Consider the following 17,399-nt stretch of genomic DNA (forward strand, 5'->3'; position numbering starts at 1 on the left):
TCTGAAGTTAGATTACCTTGATCTGAAATCAGTGCAAACTATTGAGCTGTATTGAGCACTTGAACTGGTAACCATTTGATAAATGTAGAACCTTAGGCACAACAGGCATGTGCCTATGGGTAGCTTTATCTATACACAATGAGCATAGTCTCAGCAGCAGCAGCAAAAACTGAGGGCTTGAGAGAATTATATTGATGTGAGTTTAATAGACATATGGAAATATTAAATGGAACCAGTGATTTAACTGCAAAAGAAATGAATTGTGCAGGGTAGTTCCAATACAATGCACTCTGAGACATGACTATGGACTTTTCTATATAAAAATGGTCTGACTAACACATGGGGTGTGTTATATATACAAAGGTCTAACATAGTTCCTGGCAGACAGGAACTGCAAGATGCTGATTGTGACAGTGTGCATGTGCCCTGCAACGTTTACTAATTACATTTTAAACAGTTTTAATTTTGTTATCATTATTATTACTTTTGTTATCCTTGATGTGTTAGGTGCCGCTGTGCTCCGCAACTCTAGACAGTGATGAAAACCGGACATACATAAAACAGGATAAAAGTGCAAAGTTCAACATTTGGGCTTCCACAAGATAACTATTCACCAGAGGTAGGGCCAGAAACCAGCATACCACCCAACACTAGTCTCTCTGGCAGCGGGATGTGGGGATGGGGGTGGCCACTGAACAATGGGTGTGTGGTCACAGCACAATGAGGGCATGTCCGTAGCACAATAGGGCGTGGGGACACCCCCAGGACATGCCTATCAGTTTTGAATCGCTATCATAACCTGTACTCCACTCCAAACACCATTTCCAGCACCCATTCACCGCTGCTCTGCCATGTAGAGCAGCAGTGAACAGAATACCTCCCAACTTTCCCACCAATTGGGACAAATCTGTACTGATCGGGATGGTGGGACGGAGCCCTCAAATCAGGACTGACCCACCTAAATTGGGACAGTTGGGAGGCATGAACCAGGAAGCATACGGTCCCCCGGCCCAGCAATGGTGTTGTCAGTGGGGGGACTTTCTAAGAAACTGGACCCTTCTAAGTATGGCAAATATTAAAAAGAAGACACAGTTTGATAAAGTTTACAGTCTAATGGTGAATACAACTAGCTTTGCAAATTTACCAATATTGCCACTATGATGAACATATTTTAATCCAAATTTGTATTGAATCGGACGGTAGGAAACATTGGTACTATGAATATGGGTGGTATAAATAGGCAGATTTATATTTGTAAGCAAATACATTATTCACAATATGCCTACATCATCTAGGCCAGCTTTTCATTATCACATTGTTGACTTCATTAACGGCAGTTACATTCGTAATTCACAATGTTTTGTTTTTGAATTCTGTTTATAACTCAACTAGGATATGTCGTCAGATCTGATTTCCCAGCTTCTCAATAGTGTACAATGTTAAACAGTTTTAATGTGGGGTTCTATATTTATTTGTAATTTATTGCAGATGCTGAGGGAGAGGACCACATACGCCGCTTAAAATATCAAATAATGACATTTTGTTCACTGCACTGTAAAGATCCAATATACTCTTAATTTCAGTCCCCACTCCCCTGTATACCAGTACTTTTACATTAATCCTCATGCCTTTTTTATTTACCAAGCATACATGGGATAACAATTTCATGCAAAAAAACAAGCAGAATAAGTCACATTTTTTAATAAAATGAACATGGTATCTCAAACTCAAATATATTATATGTCAGTGTGAGTGAGGCATTTACAACAACAAAATCTGTGGACCTGATATTCTTCATTGTGCAAGTGTGTCTGGTTGTCCACCTAGAACTTTTTAAAGTGCAAGATGACTTTACATCACATCAGAGTCCGAACTACCTTTTTGGATCTTACCCCATTTATTAATGGAATATTTTCTGCTTTTCTTCTTAATTACTGATCTGTTAAGCTTTTTATGTCTTCAATTAATCATGAGAGAGAATCACCATCACTATCTTTATTATGTGTCACTTTCATGTATTTGTATTGGTTGAAGGGTGCCTAGTAATGCACTCTCTGGCATAAGTGCATTGTGTGTCCATTAAAATTATAGGGATGAGAGCCAATCTCAGGGCCTTTGGAGTTAACTAAGAATTCAAAGCCTTTTTTGTGCTAGAAAAAGCAGTGTGTCCTCCTGCAAAGTGTGAAACACCCCCCTAAATGCGTTTTATCAACCCCTTTAATTCTTTGTATTAATACGGTCCTGCAAAATGAAATGTTTCTGTACTGGACTCGAGTGCCTAACCTACACTTATTAAGGAATGATCCAACACACTCCTCTCATTGGTTGGTACAAACATCTGCACTTCTGCAGAAATTGCCATCTTCGCAGGGGCAGGCTGGGCTAGGAGGCAGGGGGGAGGTCCCAAAGTGGGCTACCTTGGCTGTGTCACTGGACCATCAGTATTTTTTTCCTTTAAAATGTTCCTAATAGGCTGCTGAGTTGAGTCTTGCCCTCCAGGCTAAAATTTGCCAGCCCTCCCTTGCATCTTGGTCCACAGGTCCATGTGCTTCCTTGCAAATGACCTTTAGTTTAGGTTTTTTAAAGGTGGGGTAGACTCAGATACAAACTATTTCAATGCAAAAGGTGTTGGAACAATCGTTCAAACATAGCAAATTGATGAAACATTGCTCCAAAGACTGCTTCATGTGTAGGTCTTGTGAAATACCAGAGGAAGAAAGTCTACATGATCTAAGCTTTAATTATCACTGTGTTGACGTTGTTAAAGGATGCTACTTTCATAATTTACAATACTCTACATTCTGAACTCAAGGTTTCTCGTCACCCTAGGCAAATCTCCAGTATGCCACCCCTCATCCTCCCCAATACCCACTTAAGAGACATTAATAATATTTGTACCTGGCCTCAGTGCCGACACCCAAAGCCCAGCACCCTAGGCAGCTGCCTAATAGTGACAACGACCCTGGTTATCAAATCTATTAATCCACCTTCCCAGTAATGTACAATATAATAATAATGTACACTAATGTACACTATAATAATAATATACAATAATGTACAATATAATAATATAATATATAAATAATATACAATATTGTACAATATATAATAAGGTACAATAATGTACAATTCTGTTCAGGGAGGCTTACCCTTCCTCTGTCTATCATATCCCCTCCCTGTCATGATCCCTCTTTACCAGTCTTAGTACTCCTCACCCTCCTTCCCTTTACTCCTCTGATCATCTTACCAACTGCTCACTTTCATCCACCAGTCCTCCACTTCCTCCACACCCACTTCCTGCTTGGTGTCTCTTGTTTGTCTGCCCCTCCCCTTTAGATTGTTAGCTCTTGTGAGCAGGGCCCTCTAATCCTTGTGTCCTCCTCCTTTTGTTTCTCACCCCTTGGCTACCATACTCGATTTCCTCACCTCTAGGCCCCTACCCTTGATCTCATCTTCTCCATTGTCTTCTCACCTTGCTGTCTTTAATCCTGTTAGCTTACTTTATTCCTCTCTCCCCTCTCTTGCTTGCTTTAGTTCTCTCTCCTTTCCACTCTCTAGCTTCTTAGCATCCGGCCCTCTACTTAGGCCTCCTTAGTACTAGTGGATTGATTACTTACTGCACTTTATTTCAACTGCCCTGTATGCCATGTCCTGTTTTGTCCTATGCTCTACTAGGTTGATAGTTTACTGCACTTTGTTATTGTCATGCCCTGTAGGCTGTGTCCTGTTTTTGTTTTGTTCTGTTTTCTCCATGCTCTATGTACGGCGCTACGGACACTTTGTGGTGCCTCATAAATAAACGGTAATAATACTAATAATAATAATAATAATAATAATAATAATAATAATATAGAACAGTTTGAATATGTGGATTCTATATTTATTTTAAATTTATTGCAGATGCTGGGGTTCACATATTAGGAGGGAGATAGGTGCATATGCCCCTCAAATTTGAGATGCCTACAGTATGATCTGCTACTAACAGTCACAAATTGTCATTGTTATAAGATAAATGTGGTGTAACAGATCTGGAATATAAATCTCAATTTCTTTTTCATTTTTCATTATCCATATAACGACCTTATTAATACAAATTTAAAATAAATAATGACGTACAACAGAACTGCCACTTGTCCTGTCATGGGACTACCTTTCCACCCACAATCCTGTAGATACTTGTGCGAAGCGTTCAAGCATGGTCACTTCCCAAAGGAGTAAGTGTACATTCACCTTGTTACACGTGTCAAAGTCAAATAATTGGATGAAAGAAGTTATATTGGTTAATATTGTTTTACTGTGCAATTGTGATCAGTACGCAAGGTGTTATGATGCAATCGTACTATAAACAACGCACACATACACTTATACTTACACATTCACTTGTATATAGTTCATTTTTTAGAATAGTTCCAACCCACAGTCGTTTATGAACAAATGTTATTGAATTTATAGTTATATATGATAATGTCAAGAAGCACTTTATTGAGATCTAAGGTTCAGGTTACAGGAAACATATCATGTTTGGTGTCATTCTAATCCTCTATTTACCCTAGGGATCCGGTTCAATCGCATATGCAAGATATGGATTATAGGGAATAAATGATCAGAATGGTATTGTGTGTGTGTAATGTTAATAGACCAGATTGAACTAGCTTTCGGTGGGAAGATTAGTATGCAGCTGTTGGAGAGCTGATCCCCACCCTTGGAGAGCTGACCCCCACCCTTGGAGGGTGTCGTATGAAGTACACTATACTAGACTGTCCTGGAACCTGAACCTATGGACACATGCCAAGTCATCTGTATTGTATTTACTGCAACACCAAATGTATATATATTGCTCTCTGGAACCAGCATTCAGTCACTTTGACCACAGACTTCAGGATTGAATGACTGTATGCTGGATCCAGCAGGGCGCGGCGTATGTATTGGCTGTACTTATTTATTTGTTATTCCTTTGCTTTTTGCTTATAAATCGCTTTGTGAGTTGGAACCACACAAATCGCAGCAGACAATAATTATTGGCAAACAATAAAATAACTTTAATACACGCAACTCAGACAAATAGAAATATTTGCACAAAATAAACTGCGCATCCACATATTCTGTGATTAGCAAATAAGAGTTATCTTCCTATGGAATTATACAAATATATTGTATAACAATTTTAATTGTTACTTTTATTTTCTACAGATTAAGATGTTTGGTGAAGCAGCTTGAGAAGGGTGATATTAATGTGTCTGATCTGAAGAATAATATTGAGTATGCAGCCTCAGTATTGGAAGCAGTTTACATCGATGAAACCAGGTATAATCATTTCATATTCAAACAGTGTTCTGAAGCCATGATGTTTGCAATATAAAAGCTTTTGGTGCAAGTGGGAACAACGTGTCTACCAGTTTTCTGAACCCTGGCAATATACCAGAGATTCCTACTATAATGGGAATTGGACACACAGCAAAAGTGTGAAATTCCAAGATATTAAAACCAAAACCTAATTGTACAGGTGGGGTTCACAAGAGCTTTTTATATTGTACTTATGGGACACCATCCTAAAAAGATCTCTATACATCGTACTTATTAAATGACATCTATGTCCCTTATATACCACATACCATTTATCACTAATTTTTAATATTTTCTGTTGCAAATTTGAACTGAAAAAACAAGAGAGTTTGGGGTCGGATGTTACTTTATTTTACACTGAACTTAAAGAGATATTTTCTTTCAAAATATTAGGAGTAGGGAGCTTCATGAATACATTTAATAATATGGGGTAATGGGCTGCCTGTATGTCACAATGACAACTTTAAAGCATCCTAAAGATGATATTAATGCATCATGAGTGTTTCAGTGGGTGACTAGGCACAAACAAAGTACTGTAAAGTAGTAGAGTGGATTGATTGGACCCAGGATCAATAGTAGTTTTAATTTGTCACAGCTAAATGCCATCACCAATATTGTTACATAGAAGACTAAAGTAGTTTTGAAACGGAAAAAAAACAAAAGTGAATAAAAGATGATACCTTTAATATCTAAGAGTAAAGGAAATCATTGCTTTCTTACAAGGCACTGAAGTCCCTTCTTGCAAATGAAATCAGTTATCTAATAAAGGTGTTACCTTTCATTCACTTTTTATCTACTCATAGTGCTTTATTCTCACACCTAGGTTATAGCTTACACATTCCACCCTTTATTTAAACTACTATGTCATACTTGCCAACTCTCCCGGAAAGTCCTGGAGACTCACGATTTTTGGGTCAGTGTCCCAGACTCCTGGGAGAGCTGGCATTTCTCCCGCATCCCGAAATGAATTTGCTAAAATGACGCGATTCACCGGGAATCGCGTCATTTTGGCCCAAAATGATGCAATTCAAGGCGCCCCACCCCCCCCCCCCCCCCCCCTGCCCTCTAGCCACGCTCCTCTCCCGGACGTCACCTAATGGAAGTAGGCAAGTATGTACTATGTTGGAAAATACAATAAACAATAGCCACTGACATTGTCCTTTGAAAGACACAAACCAAATAGCAATGCAAGTCTTATTGTTCTACAAATAGAATATATATTTGGTCAGCTAAAATATCAACAGTTTGTTGTAATAATAATGTCTTTTGTAGACCCAGAGAGGGCGCTATCCCTGCCTCACTTTGTCACCAGTGAAGCATTATGCGACATGACAGTTAAAAGTCAAAATAGGTAAAAATAAGGTAAGGAAAGAAAGAGGGGGGGTCAAATGGCATGTAAAGTGTCATAAAACAGCATATTAGTTAGTACAGAAAAAGAGTTGCAGATATCACTAATTTAAACTTATACTTTGACTTTACAGTACAGGTTTATTTATTTAATTACAATTCACAATATCATCACCCACATATGGACGCTATGGGGTCAATTCAATTAATCGTCGGGTACCATAGTAGCCTCGTTGCTGTGTATATGTGCTCACAAATGTCAGTGACAGTAATGAAAACTGTGCTCATTTTTGCTCACACCTCTATGAGCGTGAGACTACTATAGCACCTGCCCTCTAAATGCAGCTCATGTATGTGGCCCTGCTAGACTTAAAAGTGAAGATGTTCTATACAGCTATATGTGTGCATGTGTGCAGAGAACAATTGTATTTTTTATATAATACCCCTCACAAGATGATTTTCAAGCTGCATTCAAGATTACTACTGTCCTCATTGTAACTGTAAATCACATTGTTGTCTTTGTCTACATAATATCCATATCATATAGAAATGCATAACATTAATGCAGAGTTTAAAAATACACCATTCCAACTTGACAGGGATACAGAAAATTGTGAACTGATAATGTTATAAACAACAGCATGTTTAATATAGTATTTGCCATAGCTAATTGTATTGTCGCCCAATTGGAGGACAGCAGTGTGGTATTTTGACATACAAGATTTCCATGCAACATGAAAATTGTTACCGGTGATGTATATATGTATTTTGTGTTCTAATGTTTTTGTATCCACATTGCAAATAAAATGGAGATAAGCTGTCCTAGACAGAACCTGGATAATCCATTAGGAAACCTAGGGCCAGTGGGTCCTGAGGGGCCTAGATTACTCTAACCCATTTTTATGTTTTGGGTCTCTTTGCGAGAATGGGGCACAAACCAGTATCTTGCCTAGAGTCCATGGGCTGTTATTCCAGCTCTGGTCCTAGAACAGGTATCAGATGCACCTTTCATCAGGCTCTGTATGATATATTAATCTGTATAGTAACTGCAGTTATGTAGATAAAAATAGAGATCTTACCCAATTGTATTTCTTTTCAGATGGACTATGAATGTTGTGTGTTTTATTTTCTTTCTATGCACCCATTTGAATAAATGGTTGTTGGTATGCAAGATCAATATATTCGAAAGATTTGTGTTAGCTATAGTTCAACATAGTCGCATAGAACATGGACCATGGTCGCATGTAAAACCTCTGTGTACTCATACTGTAACTGTATGTTCTGGACAGCGGGTAATCTATAGACTCTGAAGTCACACCAATTGAAAAGCAGCCAGAAGAAACATACATTTATGAAAACTAATCCACAAGAAAACATTATATTTTTAAAATTAACTGGTAAATAACATGCTGTAAAAACTGACAGATTAAATGAGAGTATAATGTTGATTTTGTAAACTGAAGTCACAAATGTGTTGGCTTTAATAACCTGATTATAATTATTTTGCTATTAGTGTCATTATAGTTTTTGTATTCAGATTAATTTGGCTGGGTTTAGTATTGGTATTTGTAGTATTATTTTTGTGCTATTAGTCTGGTTAAACTAAGTGAAAACTACACACTCAGGTTTTAAAAAAGTTAGACATTTTTATTAAAATTTTGCAATAAGAAGTATCAGGGGACAGCTGGCAAATTTTAGCCCAGGGTGAAAACTTGTAGGTAGCCTAGTGACTCAGCCCAAGGTATGGGACATGTCCAGGGGGGGGGGTGCCCCCTTGCCCCACAGCTCAGCTCAGCCAGCCCCTAACAAGCATTTTCATCTGGCTCATTGCAATGTTACAGTATAAGATTATTTCTCCAGAATTGAGGTGTCATCTACCCTGATTAAGGGGTACCACTGCAACTTCAACATTTTAACAGTGTCTATTTTTTTTATCTGCCTTATTTGTTGACTGTCAGCAAAGTTGCAATCCAGTAAAATAATCATTCAATTGTTTACAGTATTAACAGTAGAGAGGCAAAAATAAAGAGTCAATAATTTTAGTGTTTGCAGGACTGTATTTAGACTTGGCTCTGTCTTAGGTGCTGTGAGCAATTACATCCTGCACATACTCATACATCCCACATACTCATGTCTATATATCTAAGAGGGCTTTCTCCATAATCTTTACTGAAAATAGGAAGATGCATAAAAAGCTAAAATTGATCCGTAAAAATAGAAGGGGATTGCAAATACAATTAACATAAAACAATTTCTATGCAGATTAAAAGTTTATTAGATGTTTACAGCAGAAAGTATTAGAACATTATATTATCTTACCCACGCTGTGTTAAATGTCAGTGACATTGAATGTCAAACTCTGTCGATAACGAGCGATTGCAATGGAGTCAATGGAGGACACGTCATTGACCTTAATGCATTCACTTTTGGTGATTGCAAGTAAATGGAGCAGGCAGCTTTGGAAAAATACCAAAACAATGCAAATGCTTCTGGCAGCAAATGCAAATGCTAGTGGGTACGGTCTCATTGGAATTGATGGGTTCCATGTCCATTCCTGCTTACATGTTAAAACTCTAGTGACACTAGTGGCTAAGGGTTTTAACCACAATAATAAAGTACAATGGCAACAAAGGTACCAAAACGAATTTATGTCTCCCCCCCTCTCTTCCACTTTAATCACTCCCTAATTAATATATATTGTGTGTGAGTATATATATATATATATATATATATATATATACATATATATATATATATATACACACACACACAGAGAGAGAGAAAGAGAGAGAGAGAGAGATAGAGAGGGGAAGAGAGAGAGGGGAAGAGAGAGAGAGAGAAAGGGAGAGAGGGAGAGAGGGAGGGAGAGGGAGGGGGAGAGCTACAAACCAATGCACTGTGCATTTGAATGAGAGGGAGCTGCACAAGATGCACCACAGATATATCCAAACACAGCATAGAATACAGGGTTCACTCACCTTCTGCACAAATACAAATGTTTTACTCATAATGCAAACTTATTGTTATATGCAAAAGAGGGCAACAATAGGTATATAATCAATTTAGTGATACTGAAAACATATTGGTAGTGCATTTACCAGACAATCAGTTAAAAACTGTTATTTTCATTAGCTGTTCCCAAAAATGGACCTCTTTAGGAGAGAACAATCTTCTGTGAATATCAATAGTTAGTAAAGGTAATAATTTGGAATGTTCTCCAAACCTTATGCCTTCCATATTTAGTTAAGCCCTATTTCAGCCAGCTGGGTCCTCGCCCAGTCTATGGACATGAGAGGTAACAAACATGCATTTTATTAAACTGCCCTCAAATCATAAAAATAAAGGAACTACGAATAAATTCCTTTAGTTAATACAGCTGCATAGAATACAGAATGAAAAAAGACCAAGGTAATGACAAAACTTATTTTAAACACATCATTTAATTAGATACACTATTCAAAAGGAAAAAAAGTCATTTCAGTAACTATTTTCCCAAAAGTCATGACCTAGACTCTCTCTTTACTGAAAGACTTGTCTTAAAATAGTCCAATATCCATACATGGTCCGGTTACATGTTCGTTTGTAAGATAGCTTTCAAGATTATCCCTGTAATATGTGGTCAAATAAAGTGAAAGCCTGACATAATTTACTCATTAATTTTAGATCCACGTATATTTGTTTCTGTAAAACTAATATCACTTTAGGCTCATGTTGCCAATTTCTTAATTGCTGTTATGTTCTCCAAATAACTTAGAGTTGTCAGCAGCCTGGTGTTCAACATGAAAATAAACACTTTATGCAGAGTTAGCATTTGCAATGCTGTTATCATTATTGTATACTGATTAGGACAGATATGAGATTTATTATCTGGAATTCTTGGAACATTCGTTTTTCCTGTATAAGGTTTTCTTTCCATATTATACAGCACTATTTATAAGTCTCTAAAAACAAAAAATTACCTCCACCTTTCCTGACTCTGCATCTGGCATCCCCTATCCCCACTAAATTGTTTTTCGAAGCTCCATAGAGAAATTGTAGGAAGAAACACTTGGTGATCAAGTTGGTGTGTACAACCAAAATTACCAAATAGCAGAAATGATTGACTGTTTTCCATTCTGGTCAAACTTTCTGGATAACAAGTTTCAGGATAAGAGATCCCAAACCTGTAAATGATATGTGACTGGTGTAATACGTGAACTTTATATCTCTTTATATTGGTGGTATTATTATGTTTTTCTTATATCAAATATACAGGCGGTTACTGGATACGGAGGATGAGCTCTCTGATATCCACACAGACTCTGTTCCATTGGAAGTACGAGACTGGCTGGCATCCACTTTCACAAGGAAAATGGGAATGAGGAGAAGGCGCCCAGAAGAAAAACCAAAGTTTCGCAGTATTGTCCATGCAGTTCAAGCTGGAATATTTGTTGAAAGGTGAGATATATAATTGACAGAGATAGGATTTATTCAACATTTCATTTTTCGTGTTTCTTTGAAAGCTAAAAGCTCTGTAACATATTAGTGCAAAATGAATCATTTAATCATTTAAAATCAGAAACTAATATGAAAAAAACAAATTCTCGAATAAAATGTAAAATTATATAGTTTGTACTCTACCCTCTACTACTGTAGTTAGTTTAGTTTGTCTCTGGTAACATTGTTGAGTGTGTTTTTGTAGTGCTGCTTACTGTTTAATTACATGGCTTTACTAAGTGATGTGCAACATTTGTAACCTATTTTTAGTGGATAGTTCAGTTACCATTATTAGAACATGCAATGCTATGTGTAATGTTCATCTCCAATGAATAGGACTAGACAGTGTGTGTTGCCTTGCACTATGAGCTGCCTTTATATATACAGCACAGTCCATCTCCCAAAGACAGGTAACAAGGTGGTTTTGGGAAGGAACTCCTAATATTTGCTAATTGAGAGGTGTACATACAAAGTTACGGATATCCAAAAGGTGATCCCTTTAAGCCCATGGTTTGATGTCATTTCATCTCTGCAATTACCTGCTTATTCCTGCGATGAATATACCCCGGCCCTTGCACCCCAGTAGCTGTGTTGAGAGTTGTAGTATTATTTTTTACTGTGTTGTACTGTTATACCATATACTGTCTTGTTGTTTTCCCTCTGTACTGCACTGCAAACCTCATGTGGCGCCTTATAAATAAAGGTTAATAATAATAATATTAATAATAATAATAATATTATATTATATGTAGGTTCTAGGTCCCTCTAGGAATGTTTTATGATTTTTTTTCATACAGTGCATGTCAGTGTACGTGTCACATCAAGGTGGAATCTACATGGATTATAATAGAGATGAAAATGTAGTTATAAAAACCTTGTCTTAAAACTCTGTCTGACATCAGCATTAATATATGAATAGTGGTATCACTATCATCGCCTACAAATTATTTTCCTACCAAAGAGTCTACCATGGAAACGGCGCATACAGCAAAGTCACTTTAAGAAATGTCCTTCCTAATAATATATATCTAGGATTTACTAAGTACTAATATCAGATGATACAATGCAGTTTAATGATATGAGAACTGATGTATAAATCAACACTTCTGTGTTTTAATCATATTACTCCCCATATGTAATGTGTGAAGCTGTCCATTCCACATGGGCTACATGCCAATGACTCACACTTTAATAATGAAAGAATGCTGTAAATTTCATAACTGAATTTCTGAAGCTAGTAAGTAGTCAAATCGGGAGTCTGACCAATAGATCAAAAGTAGGATGGTTCAGAATTTATAAAACGTCCTCTTTATGATCGCATCATTTAACAGTATCGACTGAGAGATACTGAAGCAGTGTATGCTCCTGACTGAAGAGGTTGCCACATATTTGGATATGAGGAATGCTATTTATCGTATTATCATCAGGGCACTTTATTTCCATTGTCCAGTTATTCAACATAAATCTGTTCTGAATACAATTGCATACAATGCTCAGAGCTCAGCAGACCTGTGGTGTAACTCAGAGCAATAAAAATAAATAACCCTGCCTAATGATACACATACATGGCTAAAAAGCACAGACAGAAGCTATAAAGAAGAAGAACTTTATTTCATGATTGAAGCAAGAGAGTGTCTACAAGCCAATAAATTCCAGTGTGAGAGTGAAAAACCTGTATCCAGGCAAATGTTATTAATTTGTCGTAGGTCAAAACCTTCATAGTTCTACTTTAATATGGCAACACACTTCGATTTTGGCTGTGAAAAGAGCAATTTGCTTCATATCACATCATATTTGGTTCCAAAACCAAATCAAAACCAATTGGACTACTACGGGGCATATTAATAAACACGGATGGAAGATAGCTATCATTGAGCCATGTTTGTGGTCATCTTCCAACCAGTGAAGTCTGACAAGATCTGACTGCTTGATCCGTGACTTATTTCTTCAAATTTGCCCACTTAAACATGTAGCCATCTGGACAATGACCCTGCCATTCTGCAGTCCAGGTGAGCTGCAGGATCAGTCTTTCTTTGGCTAGTATAAACTAATAGTAAAGAAAAATAAGCATTAATCTGTTTGAGAAGACATGTTGAATAATGTAGAGATAACAGTGTAAAAGATCAGTGTTTATGTAATACCCAATGAAATGCTGTGTGGTGTAAAGAGGTGAATTTGCACCTTACCAGGTTAAAGCGATTCTCGTCACAGGTTCGATTCTTTGGATTCTCTTAACACCAGAGAGGTTAGGAGGGTAATTCACAAAACTAAAGATGATAACAGTATCTTCCAAGATAGCTTCACTTTTGTTCAGGGGGAGGGCCCCTGAAGAATTCTTGGAAATAACATATCAATTTCTTAACTAGTTAATATCAATTTTAAACCTTTTTCACATATTACAAAAATTCATTTTCACAATACAAGTAAAACTTTTATTCTACTGATACACTGCGTCCTGGACATTTCTGTCAAAATAAATCATTAACCCTTGCATAAATAATTGCATTACATGAACTGGTGCATTTATCAAAATTATTTGTACACATCAATAACATTCGGATTCAAAACCCAACGCGGTATATAGATACATATTTGTTATGATAACCATAAGATCCCATTTATATGCAAGATACTGTGCAGTAAATATCAACTTAGACATATATTCCCCATTATATAGTTCAGTGATTTTCTGTAGAGGTGGTGGAAATGATGCGTTATCCCTATTGTTTAAGTTACTTAGCGTTGCGGCTGATTGCAGGTAAGTAAAAGTGTGCAGCTTGAGATGAGTTTAATTTCTCTACACTGTAGAACTGGCTTTTGATATATGTATCACACAGACTATGTGCTTTTAATATTGCAAAGTTTTTCATTTTTCCTTTTCCTGTGTAGCTTTCTATTTTTAAGTCAATGAGAAACGGGCAATTTAATATGTATAGGCTTGGAGAGGAGATCTCTTTACTGCAGGTGCTAGTGACCCTGGAGATTCTTGGTGCAATTCTGACACTTTTCATCTGATTGAATAGAGGTTTTTAACAGTTCAGTCCTTACTTAGCCTAAATTATCTATAGATGTTAACAATTTTAAATGTCTGCCTGGATTACTCCATTCCTAAAAATATTGGAATAAGTTGTTTAAGGTCTGTGACTGATTAAATTAGCTGACGTTGCTTTAAACAGATCTGTACTTAATATTATGGAATGCTGGCTCTTTATGTCCCTGTTCACAGTCCATATAAATTTATCTTTTAATGTATGCCCCTATTACTGCGCATTTCAGAGTCAGTGAATCAGTGGTACACTAAAGCTGGCAGCTTGGAGTGGAAAGAATGGCTGAAATTTGTGAGGAGATTGTTTTTTACAGACCTCTCTGGATGTTTTCCACTGAAGCACCTTTCAGCAGGGAATCCTCTCTTCTCACTCACAGCCGTGGGGTGCAGTCTGTGTCAGAGACTCTGCTGCAGGGGAAGGGAATTTACCTTCATTCTTCTCAGCTCTTCACACAACCAGTGCTCTTATTCTCACTACTGGGAAAACTCAGCTGCCTTTCATTGTACTCTCAGTCTCTCCTCAGTCAACAACAAAACCACAGTTTAACCCGTCAGTTTTGAAACCCAGATCTTTCCCGCCAAAACTCAGCTGCTGTCCAGTCAGCCACGAAGGTAACATGTCCAGTCAGCCTGAGGGGTCACATGTCCAGTCAGCCTTAGGGGTCACATGTCCAGTCAGCCTCAGGAGTCACATGTCCAGTCAGCCACAGGGGTCACATGTCCAGTCAGCCTGAGGGGTCACATGTCCAGTCAGCCTTAGGGGTCACATGTCCAGTCAGCCTCAGGAGTCACATGTCCAGTCAGCCACAGGGGTCACATGTCCAGTCAGCCTCAGGGGTCACATGTCCAGTCAGCCTCAGGGGTCACATGTCCAGTCAGCCTCAGGGGTCACATGTCCAATCAGCCTCAAGAGTCACATGTCCAATCAGCCTCAGGGGTCACATGTCCAGGCAGCCTCAGGGGTCACATGTCCAATCAGCCTCAGGGGTCACATGTCCAGTCAACCTTAGGAGTCACAAGTCCAGTCAGCCTCAGGGGTCACATGCCCAATCAGCCTCAGGAGTCACATGTCCAGTCAGCCTTAGGAGTCCCATGTCCAGTCAGCCTCAGGGGTCACATGTCCAATCAGCCTCAGGAGTCACATGTCCAGTCAGCCTTAGGAGTCCCATGTCCAGTCAGCCTCAGGGGTCACATGTCCAGTCAGCCACAGGGGTCACATGTCCAGTCAGCCTCAGGGGTCACATGTCCAGTCAGCCTCAGGGGTCACATGTCCAATCAGCCTCAGGAGTCACATGTCCAGTCAGCCTTAGGAGTCCCATGTCCAGTCAGCCTCAGGGGTCACATGTCCAATCAGCCTCAAGAGTCACATGTCCAATCAGCCTCAGGGGTCACATGTCCAGTCAGCCTCAGGGGTCACATGTCCAATCAGCCTCAGGGGTCACATGTTCAGTCAACCTTAGGAGTCACAAGTCCAGTCAGCCTCAGGGGTCACATGCCCAATCAGCCTCAGGAGTCACATGTCCAGTCAGCCTTAGGAGTCCCATGTCCAGTCAGCCTCAGGGGTCACATGTCCAATCAGCCTCAGGAGTCACATGTCCAGTCAGCCTTAGGAGTCCCATGTCCAGTCAGCCTCAGGGGTCACATGTCCAGTCAGCCACAGGGGTCACATGTCCAGTCAGCCTCAGGGGTCACATGTCCAGTCAGCCTCAGGGGTCACATGTCCAATCAGCCTCAGGAGTCACATGTCCAGTCAGCCTTAGGAGTCCCATGTCCAGTCAGCCTCAGGGGTCACATGTCCAATCAGCCTCAAGAGTCACATGTCCAATCAGCCTCAGGGGTCACATGTCCAGTCAGCCTCAGGGGTCACATGCCCAATCAGCCTCAGGAGTCACATGTCCAGTCAGCCTTAGGAGTCCCATGTCCAGTCAGCCTCAGGGGTCACATGTCCAATCAGCCTCAGGAGTCACATGTCCAGTCAGCCTTAGGAGTCCCATGTCCAGTCAGCCTCAGGGGTCACATGTCCAGTCAGCCACAGGGGTCACATGTCCAGTCATCCTCAGGGGTCACATGTCCAGTCAGCCTCAGGGGTCACATGTCCAATCAGCCTCAGGAGTCACATGTCCAGTCAGCCTTAGGAGTCCCATGTCCAGTCAGCCTCAGGGGTCACATGTCCAATCAGCCTCAAGAGTCACATGTCCAATCAGCCTCAGGGGTCACATGTCCAGTCAGCCTCAGGGGTCACATGTCCAATCAGCCTCAGGGGTCACATGTTCAGTCAACCTTAGAAGTCACAAGTCCAGTCAGCCTCAGGGGTCACATGTCCAGTCAGTCTCAGGGGTCACATGTCCAGTCAGCCTCAGGGGTCACAAGTCCAGTCAGCCTCAGGGGTCACATGTCCAGTCAGCCTCAGGGGTCACATGTCCAATCAGCCTCAGGGGTCACATGTCCAGTCAGCCTCAGGGGTCACATGTCCAATCAGCCTCAGGGGTCACATCTTCAGTCAACCTTAGGAGTCACAAGTCCAGTCAGCCTCAGGGGTCACATGTCCAGTCAGTCTCAGGGGTCACATGTCCAGTCAGCCTCAGGGGTCACATGTCCAATCAGCCTCAAGAGTCACATGTCCAATCAGCCTCAGGGGTCACATGTCCAGGCAGCCTCAGGGGTCACATGTCCAGTCAGCCTCAGGGGTCACATGTCCAGTCAACCTTAGGAGTCACAAGTCCAGTCAGCCTCAGGGGTCACATGTCCAATCAGCCTCAGGAGTCACATGTCCAGTCAGCCTTAGGAGTCCCATGTCCAGTCAGCCTCAGGGGTCACATGTCCAATCAGCCTCAGGAGTCACATGTCCAGTCAGCCTTAGGAGTCCCATGTCCAGTCAGCCTCAGGGGTCACATGTCCAGTCAGCCACAGGGGTCACATGTCCAGTCAGCCTCAGGGGTCACATGTCCAGTCAGCCTCAGGGGTCACATGTCCAATCAGCCTCAGGAGTCACATGTCCAGTCAGCCTTAGGAGTCCCATGTCCAGTCAGCCTCAGGGGTCACATGTCCAATCAGCCTCAAGAGTCACATGTCCAATCAGCCTCAGGGGTCACATGTCCAGTCAGCCTCAGGGGTCACATGTCCAATCAGCCTCAGGGGTCACATCTTCAGTCAACCTTAGGAGTCACAAGTCCAGTCAGCCTCAGGG

At 40.0% G+C, this 17,399-nt stretch overlaps 1 protein-coding gene across 3 annotated transcripts in view; it reads left to right on the plus strand.

Annotated features, from left to right (window-relative positions):
• PDE1A (phosphodiesterase 1A) overlaps positions 1-17,399 on the plus strand; it is a 242,019-nt gene that overhangs the window by 173,733 nt on the left and 50,887 nt on the right. For all 3 annotated transcript variants that reach the window (XM_075180495.1, XM_075180497.1, XM_075180496.1), the window contains 2 exons: positions 5,191-5,304; positions 10,945-11,127. In XM_075180495.1, coding sequence (XP_075036596.1) covers positions 5,191-5,304; positions 10,945-11,127 — 297 coding nt within the window. The remainder of the gene's footprint in view (positions 1-5,190; positions 5,305-10,944; positions 11,128-17,399) is intronic.

Source organism: Mixophyes fleayi, chromosome 7 (assembly GCF_038048845.1).
Source record: "Mixophyes fleayi isolate aMixFle1 chromosome 7, aMixFle1.hap1, whole genome shotgun sequence".
NCBI lineage: Eukaryota > Metazoa > Chordata > Amphibia > Anura > Limnodynastidae > Mixophyes > Mixophyes fleayi.